Source organism: Lagenorhynchus albirostris, chromosome 20 (assembly GCF_949774975.1).
Source record: "Lagenorhynchus albirostris chromosome 20, mLagAlb1.1, whole genome shotgun sequence".
In the NCBI taxonomy this organism is placed as follows: domain Eukaryota; kingdom Metazoa; phylum Chordata; class Mammalia; order Artiodactyla; family Delphinidae; genus Lagenorhynchus; species Lagenorhynchus albirostris.
In genome coordinates this window covers 53,628,047-53,646,887 of record NC_083114.1, presented here as the reverse complement: position 1 = coordinate 53,646,887, position 18,841 = coordinate 53,628,047, and the positions used below count along the sequence as shown (strand labels likewise).

General features: G+C 56.0%; 1 protein-coding gene across 4 annotated transcripts in view; it reads left to right on the top strand.

Moving 5' to 3' along the window:
- The window catches only part of RAB37 (RAB37, member RAS oncogene family), a 71,441-nt gene extending 53,143 nt beyond the window's left edge, over positions 1-18,298 (top strand). Inside the window, exons 1-9 of one of the 4 annotated variants that reach the window (XM_060135253.1) lie at positions 9,999-10,100; positions 12,787-12,897; positions 13,888-13,929; positions 14,439-14,505; positions 14,608-14,660; positions 15,589-15,654; positions 16,224-16,280; positions 16,354-16,430; positions 16,626-18,298. In XM_060135253.1, coding sequence (XP_059991236.1) covers positions 10,008-10,100; positions 12,787-12,897; positions 13,888-13,929; positions 14,439-14,505; positions 14,608-14,660; positions 15,589-15,654; positions 16,224-16,280; positions 16,354-16,430; positions 16,626-16,731 — 672 coding nt within the window. In that variant the 5' untranslated portion in view covers positions 9,999-10,007 and the 3' untranslated portion in view covers positions 16,732-18,298. Of the gene's footprint in view, positions 1-3,263; positions 3,375-9,998; positions 10,101-12,786; positions 12,898-13,887; positions 13,930-14,438; positions 14,506-14,607; positions 14,661-15,588; positions 16,281-16,353; positions 16,434-16,625 lie in introns of those variants that run through there. The other 3 variants (XM_060135254.1, XM_060135255.1, XR_009537700.1) reach the window with 3 other exon arrangements.
- Positions 18,299-18,841: the final 543 nt, after the last annotated feature.

The window sequence follows — 18,841 nt, the reverse complement described above, 5'->3', positions numbered from 1 at the left end:
TGGAGGTTCCTTGAAAAACTAAAAATAGGATTACCTTATGACCCAGCAATCCTACTACTGGGCATATACCCAGAGAAAACCTTAATTCAAAAAGACACATGCACCCCAATGTTCATTGCAGCACTATTTACAACAGCCAGGTCATGGAAACAAATGCCCATTGACAGACAAATGGATAAAGAAGATGTGGTACATATATGCAATGGAATATCACTCAGCCATAAAAAGGAACGAAAATTCCTTTCGTAGAGACATGGATGGATCTAGAGACTGTCATACAAAGTGAAGTAAGTCAGAAAGAGAAAAACAAATATCGTATATTAACGCATATATGTGGAACCTAGAAAAATGGTACAGATGAACCGGTTTGCAGGGCAGAAATAGAGACACAGATGTAGAGAACAAACGTACGGACACCAAGGGGGGAGAGTGGCGGTGGGGGTGGGGGTGGTGGGATGAATTGGGTGATTGGGATTGACATGTATACACTCATATGTGTAAAATGGATAGCTAACAAGAACCTGCTGTATAAAAAAATAAATAAAATAAAATTCAAAAAAAAGTCCTATGATAAACAATAATGGAAAAGAATATGAAAAAGAATATATATATATATATAACTGAATCACTTTGCTCTACAGCAGAAATTAACACAACATTGTAAATCAACTATACTTCCATAAAATTAAAAAAAAAAAAAAAGAAGGGAGAACAAAGACACTTGTCTGAATGGTGGCGAAGCTGACACAGATTTCTGTCACAACCACAATTAATTAACAGTTTCATAAATGCTCCAAAAGAGGAAAGGTGGAGTAGAAAATCTAGATCTGAGGTTGACATCTGGCTTCTCCAAGCAGTAACATTTGGAGCCCCCCTGGAGAAACTTGAGGAAAATCCTGGCAGCTTCTGAGTGGAGAGAGAAACTCCATTGTGTCTCTAAGGTAATAGATTAGGCAGACCCACCTGTAACATTTGGGAGACCAGGGCTAGAATACAAATGGTGGCCCATAAACCTTATGTCTCAATATTTTCATGTTCTAAATCAAGCTAAAAAAACTATCCAATCAAGTGCATCTGATCTTCCTACCTTGACAAAAATACCAGCCTACTGACCCAGAGGGATTTGAATGTAGGATTCTCAGAAGTTCTGCACCGAAATGTGGCAGCCTAGTGACAGCCATCTCCCGGTCCTTAGCCCGCCATCCACAGACACTCCCCTGCCCTTCTCCCTCCTGCACATTCCACACCCCAAAGGTCCTAAGGAGGATGCATGTAGACACCCCAGCCTTCACATCCAAGCTCTGTTCACATCCCTGCAAAGAGCCACCCCTTGGCCACTCCTCAGGCAACTCTAGCAGTGAGCTGGGAGCAAAGTATAGTCTATAGGAGGGACACGGGTCTTTGGACCACTCATTTCATGGGGAGGGGCACAGGCAGAGGATGACCAGGGCTAAGGGTGGTCCTGGATTTAGGGGAAAATCATTCAATGTGTAAATTGATCCACTCTGAGCTCTCCATGGTGACCCAGGAAAAAAGTCTGGGTCGTCAATTGATTTCCTGATGTGATCATCTTCACGGGGCTGATGTTTCTAAAACGGCCTATACGAGAGCATCGTCCTGGCCCTGCCTCCAGGCAGGATTCACCTGGATCTGAAATGCTGAACCCCGTCACCCCGGACTGTGAGCTCACTGAATCAGAAGGCGTCCTAAGAAGATGGAACTGTTTTCATATGAGAGAAGAAAGTGATGAGAACTCTTCACCCTGGAAAGGAAAAGGATATAGCCTTTAGTAAATGAATGAGGTGGGCACGGATGGACAGATTGACCCCTCACATTCTGGAATATTCTCTCTAGGAAGCACTTCCTCCAGCTTGAGGAAGTTTGATTTGAGACGTGAATTATTAAAGCCGCTACACACAACAAACAAACGGAGCCTTTTAACCCGGGAGGAAAATAAAAGCTGAATGGAATTTGGTTCGCGAAGTGTGGGTGGGGGACGGTAGTCAGAGGAGGTCCAAAGGCAGCATCATGGGTAACCCCATGTTTGCCCTGCTATCGAGTCAACGCCACGGTCAGAGCAAACAGTGCTGGCGCCCACGGCTCTGACCTAAGGAGGCCTTGTCAATCTTTATGCTTTTAAATTTTTGGTTTTTTATGTCTTTATGTTTTTCCAAGTTGAGCTAAAGTTGGCATCTCCTAAGCCTTTCCAATGACTCTGAATGCTTGCCTTTGGAAAGTGGCTACTGTCCTCTTTGAAACTAAGGCATTTACCCATTCATTCATTCATTGAGCACCCACTGGGTATCAGCCTCTGGGTGCATGTATATTTCTTCCCTGCTGCTTATGATTTTCTTTCAAATACAGCACCTGAACTTCCAGCTAATTCTCCCCACTTACTTCTTCCAAGTTCAAAAGTAGCCAGACCCTTCTTTCCCAGACTCTGCTTCCCTTTGAAATGCTGTCCTCTCCAAGGCCAAGTGCAAACTCTTCCCAAGATCTATATCCAGACATCCTGATTTTTTTTTATTCTATAGATTTTCCCATACAGGAAACCCATTGTGTTAATCCAGGTCTTCCAAGAAGCAGATGCCAAAAGGGAATTAAATGCGCGAGGATTTTATTAGTGGAAACACCTACAAGATAAATGCGGTAGGAGCCAGGAGAGGTAGGGAGAGCGGTGAGGCCATGGGGGAGGGCAGGTCTGACCCCAGGTGAAGGAGGGAGAGCAGCAAGGTTGGGTAGAAGCATCTGAGGCTGCTGTGAAGTCTCTGGAAGGTTCTGTAAAACGTAGAGAGAGTCCTTGAGCCTAATTCGGCTTTTAGGGGAGTCTTGTGTCTCCCAGGAAGAGATCTGCCTCAGTGTTCCCGCCACGCTCCACCTTTGGCCAGGAATTTCCCGTGGGAAGCACGGCCTCAGCACAAACACATCAGTGATGGATTGGATCGCAGAGTGCAGCCACGGGGGCCTCCGTCAGGAATGCCCCTGTGTTTGGAAGTCTGAGAGGCACATTCTCAAGGTCACCTCAGATGCTAATTAACTTGGGCTGAAACGAGGTTTCCTCTGTGCTTTCATGCTGTCCTCAGTGGTTTCAATAGGAAATCCAGAGTTTGGCCTGTGTCTGTGTGTGTGTGTGTGCGCGGGGGTGGATGCGTGTGCACACACGTATATGTGTATTTAGAGAACCCACTCCCGCAGCCACCAGGACCTCTCAGCAGCCTAATCTACACCGCAGGCCCTCACACCCCTCTGCTGCTCCCTTTCAGACCATCCTGGTGGGCGACAGCGGCGTGGGGAAGACATCTCTGCTCGTTCAGTTCGACCAGGGCAAGTTCATCCCGGGATCCTTCTCAGCCACCTTGGGCATCGGATTCACAGTAAGTACCTCTGGGCTCGGGGGCCCTGCTGGGCCTCTGACAGGGTCCCGGCAGGAAACAGGTGGATGCTCACATTGGATCATTCAGGAGGTTTAATAGAAAGGCTATTTACCAAGATGTAGTCCATGGGTGGGGAAACCAGGAGGGATGGCCCAGGGCCCTTGGGCAGTTTCAAGGCGTCCATCCCACCCCGAGCCTGAAAATCAGTGAGGAGGGCACCATCACCAGAACCAGGGACAAAGGGGGCTGCGTGGGCAGGGCTGGGAGGAGCTGCCACCCTCGGTGGTGGAACGGAGCAACCAGTGCAATAAGTCGGCCGCCCTCCCGTGTTGCTCTCCTCCTGCTTCTCCTCCATCTTCTTCCTGGGCTCCGCTCCAACTAGTAAGCAAGGGAATATCTTGATACAGACACAGGGCAAGAAGAGCCTGGAGAGGCAAAGGGATGCCTTAAAAGTTTAAGCACAGGGCTTCGCTGGTGGCGCAGTGGTTGAGAGTCCGCCTGCCGATGCAGGGGACACGGGTTCGTGCCCCGGTCCGGGAAGATCCCACATGCCGCGGAGCGGATGGGCCCATGAGCCATGGCCACTGAGCCTGCGCATCCGGAGCCTGTGCTCCGCAACGGGAGAGGCCACAACAGGGAGAGACCCGCGTAACGCAAAAAAAAAAAAAAAAAAGTTTAAGCACAATCCAAACTTGGCATTGTCATGTGGGTCCTAGGGCGCTGGCAGGTCAAGGGTTAAAGTTCAGGTTTTAGCACTCTGTCTCTCCCTGGACACAGCCTCAAGTTTCCTCTATTCCCAGCCCTTCTGTGGGCCACGAAGCCCTCGCTCTAGCTCACATCCCCACTTTCACCATGGCTGCCGGCTGCTGTCAGAAGACCTTGAACCCTGGGGAGGCCTTTAGAAGGGTCTCAGCCCTCTCTTGGACAGTGGCAGGAGCAGCAGGACCCTCTTTTGGGGTCTCCAGAATCCTCGTCCCCAGAGATGCAGAAGAGCAAATGTCATTTCTTGGGCCGCATGGGTATTTGAAAGGCCAGCCCCCGGGACCGAACAGAGCACCAGGCCTGCGAGATGCTGGGACACAGCAGAGCCACGCTGGTGGGAAGAGAGAGGGGACCCCCAGAATCTGGGCCTGCCCACTGGGTCACAGTGCAGGAGGCAAGGGCCCACGACAGAGCAGAAATGAGAGGCTGGCCAGGGTGTGCGCCAGGGCCTGGAGTGGGGGGGGGGGGGACCGAGCCCCCGGAGGGCGGGGCTGAGTCCAGGGGGGCGGGGCTGAGTTCCAGGAGAGTGCGGCCCATCCTGGCAACCCCCAAGCCTTGGACCAGGCTGCCATGAAATGAACCAGGACGGCTGTGTCAGGCGTCCTCCACCGCGGGCCCACGTCACCTGCCCCTCAGCACCCAGGGCACACGGTGTCCCCACAGTCACACTCCTCACTCATTCCAACCCCGTCCTTCCGCCTGTCAGAGGACAGGAGGCAGAGAGTGGGGTGGGGAGTCTGCTTCACACTCCACAGAGGCACAGGGGTGGGACCTCCAAATTCTGCCACCAGCCTGGTAAGAAAAGTGAGGCAACTCGCCCGTGAGAAGGAAGAAAGTGTGTGGTCCACAGGGCAGGCCGGGCTCTTCCCCTCTCCTGGGCCAGGGCCTTCCAGAGGCTCAGCTGCTCGCCTGGCACCGGTCAGCACCTCAGGACAAACCCGTGGGCAGCTTATGCTGAGTGAGGGCCTGAGGGCCCAACTCAGGCCTGAACCTGGGCTCTCCTGTGTCAAGTACATGACCTGGGAGCAAAATGGGTACATAGTCTACCCCTCAGCTGGGACACAAACCTAGGGGAACCCCCATACTGGTGGTAGAGGGCAGGATCAACAGCCCATGATGGGAACCACACCAAGGACAAGTGACTGACCCTGGGCCTAGACACACTGCCCAGTTATATACAAAGAGGTCTGCAGCTCTCGCTGAGAAAATGTCTGTCTCCTCCGCAAGCCCCCTTCCCACCCCTCAAATAGCACTAAGGGACCCTCAATTCCTTTCCTTTCCAGAGACAGGTCTCTTTCCAACCCTCTGCTCAGAGCAGCTCGATCTTCGTGGAGCAGCTGAAGTCTCCTGTGTTGTCTGACAAAGGGGCTGGAGGGCATTGGGGTCTCCTTCCAATATCAGTGGTCTGGGGAGCCCCAGAGAGCTGGGCTTCAGGACACTCATTTGTCTGTCTGTCATTTGCACAGAGGTTTGAATCACTGCCGACAGCTGGCCATGTGCAAGTGCCCTGTGGCCAGCCCTGGTTGTGGCTGAATTCCCGGTAACTGAGGTCCTGCTGGCCTAGTTCATAAGGCTGAGTGTGGCCTGGGCAGCAAGAGAGGGGAGGAGTCCTTGATCTTTACTTTAAAGGAGACAGAGGTGGGGAATTCCCTGTTGGTCCAGGGGTTAGGACTCTGCACTTCCACTGCAGGACAGCAGGGGTCACGGGTTCGATCCCGCATGCCATGCGGCCAAAAAAATAATACTACTACTAAAAAATAAAGGAGACAGAGGTAAGTGGGGGGAACCACCTGGTGTCTGTCCTCAGGCCACTTCTCAGAGCCTCTGGAGCCCACTGCTTCCGGAAGCGGGACCGGCCCAGGTCCTGGGTAGGTGCCTCTCAAACCAATATCTTCCCCAACTGCTCCATCATCACCTCCATCAAACTGGCTGCTGAGTCCTGCGGATGGGTTTCCTGGGGTGCTGACACCGACCGGGCTCACACACTAGTTGCTCCAGCTGGCCCCTCCCCCGCGCCAGTTCAGGTCCTCCTGGCTACCTCTTGCCTCGCTGTGCCCCAAACTCTGCAGTCTTGCCTGAACACTGCTGTAAAGTTCATCTTCCGAAAGCCTTGCCCCCGCGCCCCACCACCAAGCACCATCAGTCTCACTACCGTCTTCCAATAAAGTCAGAACCCCTCATCTGCCAGCCGAAGTCTTGCACAATTTAGCCTGGTGGTTTTTCAAGCACTCATGCAATGCACATGAAAACCTCCATTTTGTCTGCGGTGCAGATCCCAATCTCACCCACGCCCACGTGGGGACCAGGATTTGCATGTTGTCAGCCGCCACGGACTCTCACACAGATGCTCCTCGTGCCTCAGTCCCCCAGCCTCTGTCTTGGTCTCCCCTCCACATCCTGACCCTGCACTCACAGGGCTGTGCACCTTTCCCCCCAGCTCTGGGGGTTTCTTCCAGCCCCCTCTGCTCGTTCCCCGATCTCCTCGGCTGCACACAAGGGCCCCCCTCTGAACCACCATGAGGTTTCATGAGGCATCATCACCTGCTGTATCAGGAAGGGGTGTGGCTGTGTGGGGTGAGGGAGGGAGGGCAGGGAGGTCTGTTAGGTGTAATGTGGGGTGTATGTGCCTTCTGGATTTGGAGGTGATGGGAGGGGCTGGGGTCATTTAAGAGGCGCTTTCTGGGAATTCCTCGGCGGTCCAGTGGTTAGGACTCCTCGCTTTCACTGCCGAGGGCGCGGGTTCGAGCCCTGGTAGGGGAACTAAGATCCTGCAAGCCCCATGCCACGGCCGGAAAAAAAAAAAAGAGGGGCTTTATTTGGAGGGTGATTTGTACATCTGGGGACGGCGTGAGACATGGGGGCCAGTTAGGGGTGTATGTATGTTGGTGGTGTGGGATGAGCCGTGTCTGTAACCGTGATGTGGTGAGAGGTGTTTAGGGGGACGTGAGGTGTGTGTTTGGGAGGGGTGGTCATTTAAGATGCGTGTTTGGGGGGGGGCCGTGTAAGGCATTGTGTGTTTATGGTATGATATGAGGTGTGCCTGTGTTCATGATGTGACATGTGTGTTTGTGGGATGATGGAGGGTATGTGTGGTTGCGGTGTGTCATGAGGCGTGTGTGTGTGATTGCAGCTGATACAAGACGGTGTATGTGGCTTGATTTGCAACGTGCATGGTGTGAGGGGTATGTGTTTCTGTGACGTTGCGTGTGTGTGAGATTTGAGGTGTGTGTATGTGTTGTGTGCATGATGTAAGGTGTCTATTTGTGGTGTGGTGTGAGCTGTGTGTCTGTGTGGGGTGTGAGGTGTGGGTGGGGTGACGTGTCCCTGGTGTGAGTACTTGGGGAGATGCAGGCTGGCCCAGCGTGTACACAGCACTAGAGAGGCTGTCGGGAGGCCTGGACCTCCCAGCAGTTGTGTTCTCCAGGTCACCCGTCTAAAGAGCCCCCACCCTTGAGCGGGTTGTGCTCCCTCCCTTTGGGGCAAAACCTGCCTCTCCTGCACCCCCAATTCTGAGCACCCCTGACCCCCTCTCGCTTCTGCCTCACTGGCCGCTGCCCTTGAACACCCCGCCTGACGCTGCAGTGTCCCAGAGGACAGTGTGTAACACTCTGCATACAACACAGCCCACAGGCCCCAGACCCAGCGGGCCACACAGGCATGACCCAGAAGAGGGCAGCCGGGCCTCCCCCGGTGCCACCAGCCCACTCGGACTCCGCTGCAGCATACAGCAAGGCAGTGCTTGTATTTCTCCCCTTCTTCTGGAGCATTCACACTGATGGGCAACCGTCTCCATCCCAAACCTGTGTGCCACAGGACAGAAAGGGTCTTGGTGGAGCCAATATAAACTACAGCCGGAGGCCAGAAACCAAGGCGTCGGCAGGGCCACGCTCCCTCTGAAAGCTCAGAGGGAGGGTCCTTCCTTGCCTCTTCCAGCTTCTGGTGGCTCCCAGAAAGCCTTGGCATTCCCTGGCTTGTAGCCGCAACACTCCCATCTCTGCCTCTGTCTCCACATGGCCATTTTCTCCCCGCATGTCCTCTTCTTATAAGGACCCCAGTCGTACTGGATTAAGGGCCCACCCTACTCTCTATGACGTCATCTTAAATAATTACATCCGCAATGACCCTCCTTCCAAATAAGGTCACGCTCTGAGTTACTGGGGTTTAGGACTTCAGCATCTCTTTGGGGAGTGGGGGGAGCATAGTGCAACCCGTATCAGCCTGGTTGGCAGTGGAAGGCCCGGAAGGCCCAGGCCAGGTCCCCTCTCTCCTTCCTCCTTGGTCATTACCCACTGGCGCTGAAACCCGCTCCCCTGCAGGGCTCCCGGATGAACCCTCAGGAGCCCGGAGCCCAGGACATTGAATGGGCTGGGGCGTTACGTACAGCCAGAGCCTCTGGCACCCGAACAGCAGGCAAGGACGCACACCTGCAGGGCTGTGTAGAGCTGCTCCTTGCCCAGGTATGGCACTGGCAAGTATGAGTCCCTCCCTGTGTGCAGATGAGGTTACGGCACACCACTTCCGGCAAACAGCTCCAGCTGACGCCAAAAGTCACGTGGTAGGAGGCGGGTGCACACACAGTCCCCTCGGGGCCTGTGGTCACCCATAAGCCATACCTGCCCCTTGCCCCTCACCCCAACATGTAGGTAAAGAGGTGCAGGGCCCCTGCCTCTCCTCACACCCTTCACACAGTTCCTTTGCATTGCACCCACCCCATTCCGCGGGAACCTGACCTCACTTATATAAGACGTTGGGACAGCGTAATCGAATGGTTAGCCCAGACCAGGGCCCCTGAGCTCCGCTATGGACAACCCCGGACATACTCTCACCCTCTGTCACCAGGAGCTGCAGGGTTCCTTAGATGTCCTGGAGACTCTGCTCAAAATGATTCACCACAGGGACTTCCCTGGCAGTCCAGTGGTTAAGACTCTGTGCTTCCATTGCTGGGGGCGTGAGTTCGATCCCTGGTGAGGGAAGTAAGAACCCAGGTGCCAGTGCAGTGGAGCCAAAAAAAAAAAGATTCAGGACTTCATGAATTCTTTTGATACCAAAAGTTTAAGGCCTACTCGGTGCCGGGGTCAGCTCTGCCTTCGGGAGCGCCTGGATTGGGAGGTGTGCAGGGAAGCCCACCTCGGAAGGCTCTCCGGGGTGGGTACATTCTGGGCGCAGCCCAACAGGGCAGGCAGAAATGGGAGGTGTCAAAGTCCAAGCACCGGCCAGGGGCCCCGAAGTGCAAATGTGCTGCAAGGTGAATATCCATCGGTCGGTAAACACAGTTACATTCAGATGACGTCGAGCTGGGGTGCATTAGCAAAAGCGAAACTGCCTGAGAGCTGCGCTAGGAACGCACGCCTCCTCGTGAACCCCGCGCCGCGCTGCCCAGGGGCGTCTCCAGCCTCCCCCGCCCCCGCTCCCGGAGCCACCTGTTGCCCGCCAGCCGGATGGAGCCCGGGCGCCGCCTCCTGGCCACGCTGCGCAGTGGCAACCCGGGCGCGGGTCCGCGGGTCCCAGCGAGGCCAGACCTTCCCCTGAAGGCGGGGTCTCCAGGGACAGCTCCCGGTGGGAACCTAACCCCGGCAGCTGGCAACCCTGGGGACCGGTCGGTCCTAGGGCTGGATTTGGCCCACGCCCTCAGGCCAGTGTGGCGCACGGGGGCCCTCCTGCCCCTCGGGAGCTGACCCTGCGGTCCTGCGCGCCCCAGCGGGACAGCCCGCTCCCCGCCAGTGTCTTTCAGGTGGCGGACGGAGGGAGGAGCCTGTCGGGGTCCGGGCCGGGGCGGTGGAGGGGAGAAGGAGTGGGTGGAGCCTAAGGCGAGGCGGTTCCTGCGCCGTCCCTCGCCCGCCGCCTGCCCCAGCTCACCTCTGGTCCAGGGACATGACGGGCACTCCTGGCGCCGCTGCCGCCCGGAACGGCGAGGCCCCCGAGCGCTCCCCACCCTGCAGTCCGAGCTACGATCTTATGGGCAAGGTGGGTGGGCACTGCACCCAGCGCTGGGGACTCGGTGCCGGCTCTGGGGGTCACCCCTCCCCGCGCTCTTCGCCCTGAGACCCCGGCCTCCCCGCCCAAGACCCTTTCTGGCTGCGTCTGCGTTGGACTCATCCCTTCCCCCCAGGCAGCCGAGTCTCCCAGAGTAAGGAAGGAGGGTCGAGACAGAGCCCTGGGCCCATGCCAGCGTCCAGGGATCTGGGCTGGCTCCGTGGGAGAAGGGAGAGGAAGGTCGGAAGGAGCGAGTGACTCCCCACCCAGAGGACCGCAACCCCATTTTCTTCTGCCACACTCCGGCCAATACGAGCCCCAGGAATCCCATGCTTCTAGGTAGGGTTTGAGCGCACAGTCCTCCAGGGTACAGGCACCCGAAGCGCTGGGAAATAGGGCTGCCTGGCGACTCGGAAAGGACGCCCCCTGGCGGCGGGGAAACTTGCAGTTAATGCCCTTCTCCCAGTTTCCAGGCCTTAGGACTGAAGATCTTTAGGACCCCAGCTGCCCCCAGGCGCTACCCCTTCCCTTTCCACCCCTGCAGTCACTGCCCACACCTTCTTCTGGGAAGATGTTGCTAGCCAGAATGCAGACCCACATGGGAATTTTTAGAACCTGAGAAAGACCTGGGGCGTTAGGCACAAGTCTCCCACCTGGGAGAGCTTAAGTCAGCTGTCTGGGGCTGGTTCCCTCTGCGGGTGGCCCTGAACGGAAGCAGGTGGGGCTGGTGGTGGACACTGGTCTGTCTGCCCTCCCTCCATGCCCTTGGAGCAGGCAGGTACCAGGAACTCTGAAAGAGGTGCTGAGAGAGCCCAGAGCCTCCACTCTTCCTCTGTACGGTGGGGGATAGATTAGCGAAGGGGCCGCCCATCTCATGCTACATGGCCTTGAAGGAGACCTGCCTCTTTCTGCGCCTTGGGTTCCTCCTGCAACCCCCCTCGTTTCAGAGGAAGCTACTCTGCAAGTCACCCACCCAGAGCCGTTGCGATAAGCGTCCTCTGTGGGCTCCAGGCAGGAAGTCGGCCCCCACTGTGTTCAGGGGAGGGGAGCTGCTGAGGGCCAGCCCCAGGCCGCTGGGAACTGCCTGACCTCCTTGCCTGACACGCCAGCTGGGTGTTTGCCTAGGAGGTGGCAAGGCTGAGCAGCTGTTTGGTGGACTTGCCTGGCTGGGTGGGTGGCATCATTTGCTCAAGGCAACCGTCAACTGTAAAGTACACAGGTGCTTGCCCTACCTCCCTCTCTCCCTCCTTCCCCATCGGGTACTGGGACCCAGGAGCCAGGGAGCAATGCAGGCTCCCGAAGGCTCCTTAGCCCCCAGCCTGCCATCTGTCCCCTGGGCCAAGCGGCATCTGTGGAGAGTTGGCCTCTGGCCCCCACCAGCCTTCGTGCCCGAGGCCTGCCTAGGAGACTGAGTCCGGGATGGTCTGGGAAGAGCCTGGTGGGAGCTCCTTGGGGAGGATTAGAGGGGATGGGGCCACAGGCAGGCAACACCCACCCCGGGCCACTCTTCTGGAGTCAGGTGGTTCATGCCAACATTGTTGACCCTAGACGTTAACGGAGTCTAGAAAGGCCTCAAAGAAATTATCCCTCTTTCCTTCTAACCACTATGGAAACTGCCACAGAAGGGTTAAGAAATCTTCCCAAAGTCCCCCAGTAACCCACGTACAAGCCAGGACCCCAGCCTTCATACACCTTTGGTTCAGCCCCCCACCTCTCCACCAAAGTTAGCTAATCCCATACCCCATGCCCACAGCAGGAAAGCCCTTGGGCTCCATTGTCAAGGTCAGAGCCTCAAAAATAACTCAAACCTAGTCCCTGCTCAGCCCATTAAGTATCGACTCGGCCTGTTGGGAAAGTTCCAGCATTAGGTCTGGACCTCTGTTCTCCAAGATTGAGGAGTGACTGGACAGAGGGCTCCCCTCCCCCGCCCATGGTCCCCAGAGAAGATGAGCAGAGACTGGACAGACAGGAAAGGGACAAACATACCCCCACACACACTCCCTCCTGCTCTGCCACCTACAGTGACCAGGGATGCCAACTGTCAGCCATTTGTCCCACGTGGGAGGTTTCTGCGGAACGAACTTCAGACTCAATGTCTCTCCGCTTCAGTATAAATTTCAACCTTCCCTAATTCACACAACGCTTTTATAAACATAAAATGTCATCAGGAACTTCCAAATAAATGTAACCAAAAGTAAAACACCTGAACAAAAGTAAGTTTAGAATATGACTTTGCAAATGACAGAGCCGTGCCCCCAGCAGATTCTGATACACTCCCTTGGGTGGGAATCCCTGTCCGAGGTAATAACACTTCTCTTTCTGGCACCATAGCCCCACCCACGTGTGCACACATGCGTGGAACACACACAGAGAGGGAAGGGATCCTAGCACGGTGCAGAGTCGAGACCACAAGAATGTGGCTGTTCTCTGGGGCCACCGAGCCCGTTTGAGGTCCTGTTAGTGCTAAGTTGGCAACTCAGGCTTCCAGGAAACCAGATGAGGACAGGAGGGTCAGAGGGAGAGCCTGAGAGGCAGCCGGAGCCGGGGAGTGTGGAGAGGAGAGGCAGGGTGAAGGCAGCAGCCGGCTTCTCCAGAAGCAGGTGCCCTCGGGGCAGTCGGCATCCTTCCCTGGCTCTCCCTGGTAGCCCAGCTAACTGCCTCTGCCCCCATCTCCTAGGTGATGCTTCTGGGAGACTCAGGCGTCGGCAAAACCTGTTTCCTGATCCAATTCAAAGATGGGGCCTTCCTGTCCGGGACCTTCATAGCCACTGTCGGCATAGACTTCAGGGTGAGGTGGCTGCAGGCTCCTCCTCCAGCAGCGAGCCAGGGGCTATGGCTCAGGCACGGGGGACGGTCCTCTCCTCACCTGCGCTGGCTTCTCAGGACCGCTGTGGCTCACCCTAGGGCACAGGATGCTCCCCTAGGGACCCCAGAGGTGGCCAGCTAAGAGGAGTCTGGGCTTGGGGAGGCTCTTGGCTCCCCTACAGGATGAGAAATGAGAGACTGAGTCTTAACATCCTGCCCCCAGCCAGGCAGACATATCCCACAGTGCTAGCTGGGCCCCCCCGGCAAGACCTGAGGTCAGCCAGTCTTTCTGGAGTCCCGGGAAGCCCAGCACGGCACTAGGTGGAGGAACTGGGCTGGCCCTGTGGGAACAGAGCAGCTTGCCAGCATCCCTCCCTCTCACCTCGATGAACCCATCTTTACAAATCGGCATCCCGGATGCCGAGGGCTCTGAGCACTGCACACGCGCACGGGCCAGGAGAGTGAGGGTCTAACCCTGGCAGGGGTGCTCTCAAAGGCCAGGTGCCTCCCTCCCAGTGCGAGGGGAAGCTTCACTGAGGAGAACTAGTGGACAGCCAGGGGAAAGACGGCCCTGCAGATCCAGCCTCTGCGGTCCCCGAGATGCTGGTGGGCGTCTCATCTCTAAGAGCTTGGAGGCTGGGCTCCGCCTGTGCACCTTGCTGAGCCCGGGCCGGGGCGAGAGGAGGGGTGCGGTCAGGCAGGTTCTCAGGCTCTCCCTGCCTTGGCGTGTTGTGAGAAGGGCAGACGGAGTCCCCAGAAGAGAGGACTCCAAAGTAGGGGTACCTGGGGACAGAGTCCCACTGCCCTGATGGGGCGATCCGGCTGGAGACATCTCCGGGGCTCACCGGACCCCCGTGGCCCTGGGGAGCAACCAGACAGGATGTTTGCTGTACTGTAGGATTCAGCAGAAGGCAGAAACCGAGACTCCCCTGCCCTCCACGCCCACCTCTCCCTCTGCCCTTTTCTCTTTCAGAACAAGGTGGTGACCGTGGATGGTATGAGGGTGAAGCTGCAGGTGAGACCAGCGGCTGGGAGGGCTGGGGTGTGGGCGAGAGGATGGGGGAGCCTGCCCAGCCTCCGCACCCAACCACAGGAGGCCTGCGGCCCTGCGCTCCGCCTGGGCTAACTTCCTGTGGGGGTCAGGAGAGGAAACGGCCTTTGTTTGTTTGATGTCTGCAGAAAAAGCCGTTCCCAGGCACCCTCCCTTCTGTCAAAGGCAGCAGCTCTAAGTGCCTTCAGACAAGCTTAGGCTCGCTTCAAATCATCCCCAGGTTCCCAGGCCTCATCTGCTCTGGGAGGTTGGACACCTCTAATCCCTGGGCTGGGCAAGAGGCAACAGCACCGAACGAGCTTGAGAACTCATTAACTACCGCCATCCGGGACATCACCAGATGTTCACAAGCCCATGAGAAACTAAAGAAGGAAACATCTCACCTCCCCGCCCATCTCTCGTACCACAACATGGCTTTCCTCTGCCCAGGACAGTCCCTGCCCCCTTCTGACCATTTGTCCATCCCTTCCTAGATCTGGGACACCGCAGGGCAGGAGCGGTTCCGCAGTGTCACCCACGCTTATTACCGAGATGCCCAGGGTAGGTCCCTCACGTGCTCCACCTCCACCACCCCCCCAGCCCACTTGTAACATCCACCCTTCTGCCCCAAGTTCCCCATGTGACCTCTCTCTCCCCCTCCAGCCTTGCTCCTGCTGTATGACATCACCAACAAATCTTCCTTCGACAACATCCGGGTAGGTCCTCCCCACCCACCACTCACGAGCAGGCAGGGCAGGGCCTGTGCAGGCCAGGGCTGCTTCCTGCTTTGTGGGAATGGGTGGAGCATGGAATACTGCTGCCTCGTTAAAAACACCGGAGCTGTGACTCAGAAGTAATAAACTACTCCTGGGTAGTTGATGGGCATGTGGGCATAAAGGCCAAGCAGGCTGTGGGCCACCTGCTCATCCCTATGATTCATGGAGCATTTCATGACAAAATGTTCAGAAAGTGCCCAGCTCCACCCTGGACAATTACCCACAGAGACCAAGAGGAGAGCCCGAGCAGAAAAGTCTACCCATACATCCACCCCAACTTTCAAGAAGGTGACTCAGGCAGACAAAGCGAGTGGCTCCCTCCTCACAAGCAAACTATTAAATAGTCGAGACAGTAATTCAACAAACACTGACTCTGTGCACAGCATCGTGACGATTTCACATGCTCCCTGACCTCAAGGGGTTGACAAGCAAACTGGGGGAACAAGACATACAGATATAAAACTGCTTATAAACTGGATGGAATCCATGGCACTCCTACTGCCACCTCCAACCCCATGCTCATGGCAGACATCACTAATCAATCACAGTATTTTTGATCACTGAGCCCTTATGGGGCCTTAGAATCCTCAACAGGGCACTCGAGAAGACTGCTGGTGACTACCAGCTGATTTATAAGATATAGCCTCTGTCGCCTCTGTCTTTCATAGAACTGAGAGCTACACTGCAAGGGGTTTAGAGCTACTCAGGACTGGAGAGGCCCAAACAAAGATGTCGATGAGAGAATGCACAGGGCATTATGATCGGTGTTCAGGGACAGTGAGTAGTCCAGGATAATCCACAGGGCAGAAGAAGGAAAGGCAGGAGGGAGGAGGGGAATGGCTGGGGCTCAGCGCACCCTCTCCCACAGGCCTGGCTCACTGAGATTCACGAGTACGCCCAGAGGGATGTGGTGATTATGCTCCTAGGCAACAAGGTGAGTGGCTCCAGGGCAGGGTCAGCCCATCCTTCTCCCACTGCCACAAGTATTAGCTGGACATCCTTCCAGCAAAGCACGCTTTACAGCCTCCAGTTCAGGAGTCAGACCTATCTGGAGGCTTCAGTCCATCATATCTGCCCTCTTAAAGCTTTGGAAATGGCCCCCTGCGGGGAAAGGTCAAGCTGCTTCCTGAGAGATCCAGGGATGACCAGCTGCTCAGCCCCTATTAGATCCTAGGGACTAGATACACGGATTAAGAGCTGTGTGTGGAAAGCGTTAACCTCAAATACTGTCAGCCCTTCGAGGCTGGCCACCACCCCCTTGCCAAGCAGAGTTACCCACCTCACTGAGTTGGGGTGAGATCCCCCTGCTGGGAGCTGGGTAAGAACTTGAAGAAGGCAGAAGCCCTGGCCCCAGGTGGATCATACCACCCGCAGTCCCGCAGGCCACCAGCAGAGGGCGGGAAGTACCTGCTCCCAGGGCAGAAACCTGGGCCCGCGGGGCGGAAGAGGGGCCATCCGGGGTCAAGGCTTCCTTCCCCAGAGTGACCCACCTGGGCTTGACAGGCGGATGTGAGCAGTGAAAGGATGATCCGTTCAGAGGATGGAGAGATGCTGGCCAGGGTAAGTGACTGCCTGGGGGGAGTGGGGGTGGGCAGCCGGAGACTGGCCACTGAGGCTAATCTCACCCTGGCAGGAGTATGGAGTTCCCTTCATGGAGACCAGCGCCAAGACGGGCATGAACGTGGAGTTAGCCTTTCTGGCCATTGCCAAGTGAGCGCTGAGCCGGGAAGGGAACGTGCAGGGCAGGGTGACACCATCTGGGAATTCGGTAGGGCCTGGCCCTTGGCCCAGTCCCCGGGCCCAACCATATTCTGCATTCGGAAGCCCCCTGGCCCCGGGCCGTGGGAGTGGGAGAAGGCTCAGTTCCTCACTGCCTGCCCAGCCCATTTCTTCTTCCTCTTCAAGGGAGCTGAAGTACAGAGCCGGGCGGCAGGCTAATGAACCCAGCTTCCAGATCCGAGACTATGTGGAATCCCAGAAGAAGCGGCCCAGCTGCTGCTCTTTCTTGTGAATCCCAAGGGGCTGAGAGGAAGCTCCAGAGACGCACAAGGATGCAGCCTTCTCCCTCAGACCTGGTTTATTCTAAGCGGCTGAGCCAATGAGGAGAGAGTTGGGGGACCCAGTGCACAGCCCCTCCGTACTCCTGCCCCTATTCTAGCTCCTGTAGCTTCCCTGCATCCCCGGAGGAGGGTAAAATATTTTTATTTCATTTTAATGATACATAATCTAATCAAAAGGGCACCAGAAAACGGAGGAAGGGAGCTGGTGCCCCTTTTGCCTTCTAGTGCTAGGACTCAGGGGCCTGGGCCTCCCACCTACCCACCATGAGGGTGATATTGCACCAGCTCAGCACCAGGGGGCACTGATGCACTTCTGGGGTATGAGGCAGGTAGTGACCCCATTCCCACCCTTCAGCTGGCAAGAGGCTGAGCAGACCCAGGCCTTCATTTCCTCCGGCTCCCCAGAGAACAATCTTCCCCAATAAGACAGGGCCCTTGTGCCAGGAGCGAGACCAAAGCCTCAGGAAGATAAGAGATGTGGAGATTGGGCAGGGACCCAGCTCCCTGGGGGGAGGGGGGGAGAGGAGTAACAGAGATTAGGTCTGTTAGGCTACCTCTGGCCTTACTAGCCCCTCTCTGGGAGGTGCACCCCATTTCCCCCAGCCCACAAGCACATTAGGGCACCTGGAAACATCTGGTTCCTATTCACTGGACCTCAGATCCCAGGGGAGCCCCTCCTCCCTGAATCCCTGGCCTTATCTTCCTACCTTTCTGCCTGTGTCCCCAGACACCTACAGTTACTGATAGGGAAAGGTTATTCTTCTGTTCCAATCCTTAGGCCGGTATGCAGCCCACAGGCTACTTCTTCAAGCAGCTGTAGTGCTTCCACTGGATAAAGAGCCAGATAAAAAGAAAGCCCTGACTCCTGGAGTAGGTGGGAGTTAGAAGTGAGCAAACCTCACCCCGTTGTGTAACCCCGAAACCCAAGGGCCATCTCCTCCCCCATCAGCCACATCCTTTTCTTCTCAGATGGACATTCAGGCCCAAACTTCTTTATCTCCCTTCGTACTGAGCCAGGTTAGGGAGTGAGAGGTCATCCATTTCTGGGAAAATCAACGCATTGTATGCAAAACAAGGTCATGTGGGTGAGGCTTGGGGTGGGGAGACGGGCAGCAAGGAGTTTACATGCTAAAGGAGTTTACATGGGGCCAAGGTCACATGTTTCCCAAAGCCCTGACCCCAACAATGGGAAGAGGGCAGGAGACGTGCAGCTTATGACCTAGAGGCACCTTTACTCCAGCTCTGTTCACCAGGGGTGGGGAGAGGGGTGAGAAAGGTATGCACTGTACATTTCTGCAGCTGCTGCATTTGCTTTCAAGGCAGAAATCTTGCTCCCAGAGCAGAGTCAGCACGATAAGGACGCTCTCCAGGCCTCTCCCAGGCAGAGCAGGGAGGAGCCTGACCTTGCCGGGTTCTTCTGGGGCCCAAGGCAGGTCGCAGGCAATCCAATCACATGGGCTGCTCTGGGCCTTTGGCATTTGTGTTTTTCAGAAGTAAATGGCAGTATTTTGGAAAGTACACCCTGTCCATTGCTTCTTTGAGGTGCACATGATGCGGGGGTCGGGGGGGGGGTTGCGGGGGCGGATCATGTTGAAAGGATTGTCGTTGCTTGTCACTGATTGCCAAAATCATTTGCTTCTCATCCTTCAATGTCCCCAACTAGTCACCTCATCCCTAACAGACTGCCCCCAGCCTCTGTGACCAGCCTCTCATCTGAAAGTAGGAGCTGAAAGGTTTATCTTACGGTCCTAATCATTTTTCCTTCTCTATTGAAAAAAGCCAGGGCTCCTTTTCCTATGGAATGTACCCAGAGATTGGTTACCTGACCCTGATCTGCCTCTCCCCAACCCCACCTCCCTAGCCAAAGGCTGACGCCAATTCCCACGCCATTGTCCCTAGGTGGCCTGTCTTGGATGGGCAGCCCCGTGAAGCCTTGGGCTCTCTGCTGGACCCTCACACTGTCCCAGCGAGGATCAGAGCCCGCACCCCTATTAGCAGTTCCTGGGACAAAGCAAAGTGGCCCCACAAATGGAAAAATCTCGTTATTCAAACTACTCTGTT